Source organism: Trachymyrmex septentrionalis, unplaced genomic scaffold, assembly GCF_001594115.1.
Source record: "Trachymyrmex septentrionalis isolate Tsep2-gDNA-1 unplaced genomic scaffold, Tsep1.0 scaffold31, whole genome shotgun sequence".
In the NCBI taxonomy this organism is placed as follows: domain Eukaryota; kingdom Metazoa; phylum Arthropoda; class Insecta; order Hymenoptera; family Formicidae; genus Trachymyrmex; species Trachymyrmex septentrionalis.
Window position 1 is genome coordinate 51,580 of NW_017305474.1, and position 1,074 is coordinate 52,653.

Below are 1,074 nucleotides of genomic sequence, written 5' to 3' on the forward strand. Positions count from 1 at the left end.
CGCTTTTCAAATCACGACTTTAATAAATCTGACTGATTCAATCTTTAGTTCAAACCTAGCTCGCTTGAAATGAGGATCAATCGTGGATCGATCTACGACTATGAATACGGACTTAGGATAGCAGACGACGTACCAATGTCACTTTTAATTCGCCGCATCAACGTTATGTATAGCGTATGCCATGTGGCCGGGCCTTTCTTACAGTTTTGATCATAGAAATTATTTACAATTGTTAAAAAACCTTTTGCTAAAAAACTAAAAGATAAAAATTATTGAGGGAGCATTGCACTCTCTAAAATTATTGGGGGAGCAAAAAGTGTCGCCCACTCTCCCCCCCTGCCCCCCTCCCGTAGTCGGCGCCTATGTATATTATGCTTTACAGCCAAATATATGTTCAAAATGTTTTAGGTGATAAGATCCTCCATGATATATCTAAACATGCTTCGGACTATGACAGCTTCTTAGACAATAATAGTTACACCATTTTGTATAAAGCGTTAGCAAATTTTCTAGTTATCACTATAAATTTATATACTATGTATAAATAACGATATGAATTATTAATAAAATATAGGACATCTAGAATATATATAGTATATTTCTATATCCCGAGAAAATACTATAAATAAATAAAAAATATTAGGTTGTCCGGAAAATCCGTGCGGATTTTACGCACGAACTTTCCGGACAACCCAATATTAAAATTAAATTGAAGCAAATTATAAGGATCTAATGATATAAATTCAAACAATAAATAAATGAAGGCTATTTCAGTCAAGCTTGTTTTCGATGCTGAATATATCGATATTCAGTGTAAGAAATGATAAAACAAATGTTTTGATCTTTAATATAATTTGTATCACAATAAATATAAAATTATAAAAATATCCATATAAATTTACTATGATTCTTATGACTATAAAAATATACATAGTTTATTTGCATATTTATCTATTATGGTATGCTTAAAATACGAATGTATGTTATTAACATTTTGTAACGTTCTTATTTATAAAATGTTAATACTAATTTCTGATTTTCCAGAATTGGTGTGATGCAGCACGAATGATATTG

At 30.4% G+C, this 1,074-nt stretch overlaps 1 protein-coding gene across 1 annotated transcript in view; it reads left to right on the top strand.

The window, feature by feature from the left end:
- The window catches only part of LOC108749718 (odorant receptor 4-like), a 3,317-nt gene extending 2,835 nt beyond the window's left edge, over positions 1–482 (top strand). Inside the window, exon 5 of the mRNA XM_018488640.1 lies at positions 409–482. Within this exon, the coding sequence (XP_018344142.1) occupies positions 409–465 (57 nt within the window). The 3' untranslated portion in view covers positions 466–482. The remainder of the gene's footprint in view (positions 1–408) is intronic.
- The last annotated feature ends 592 nt before the right edge of the window (positions 483–1,074 follow it).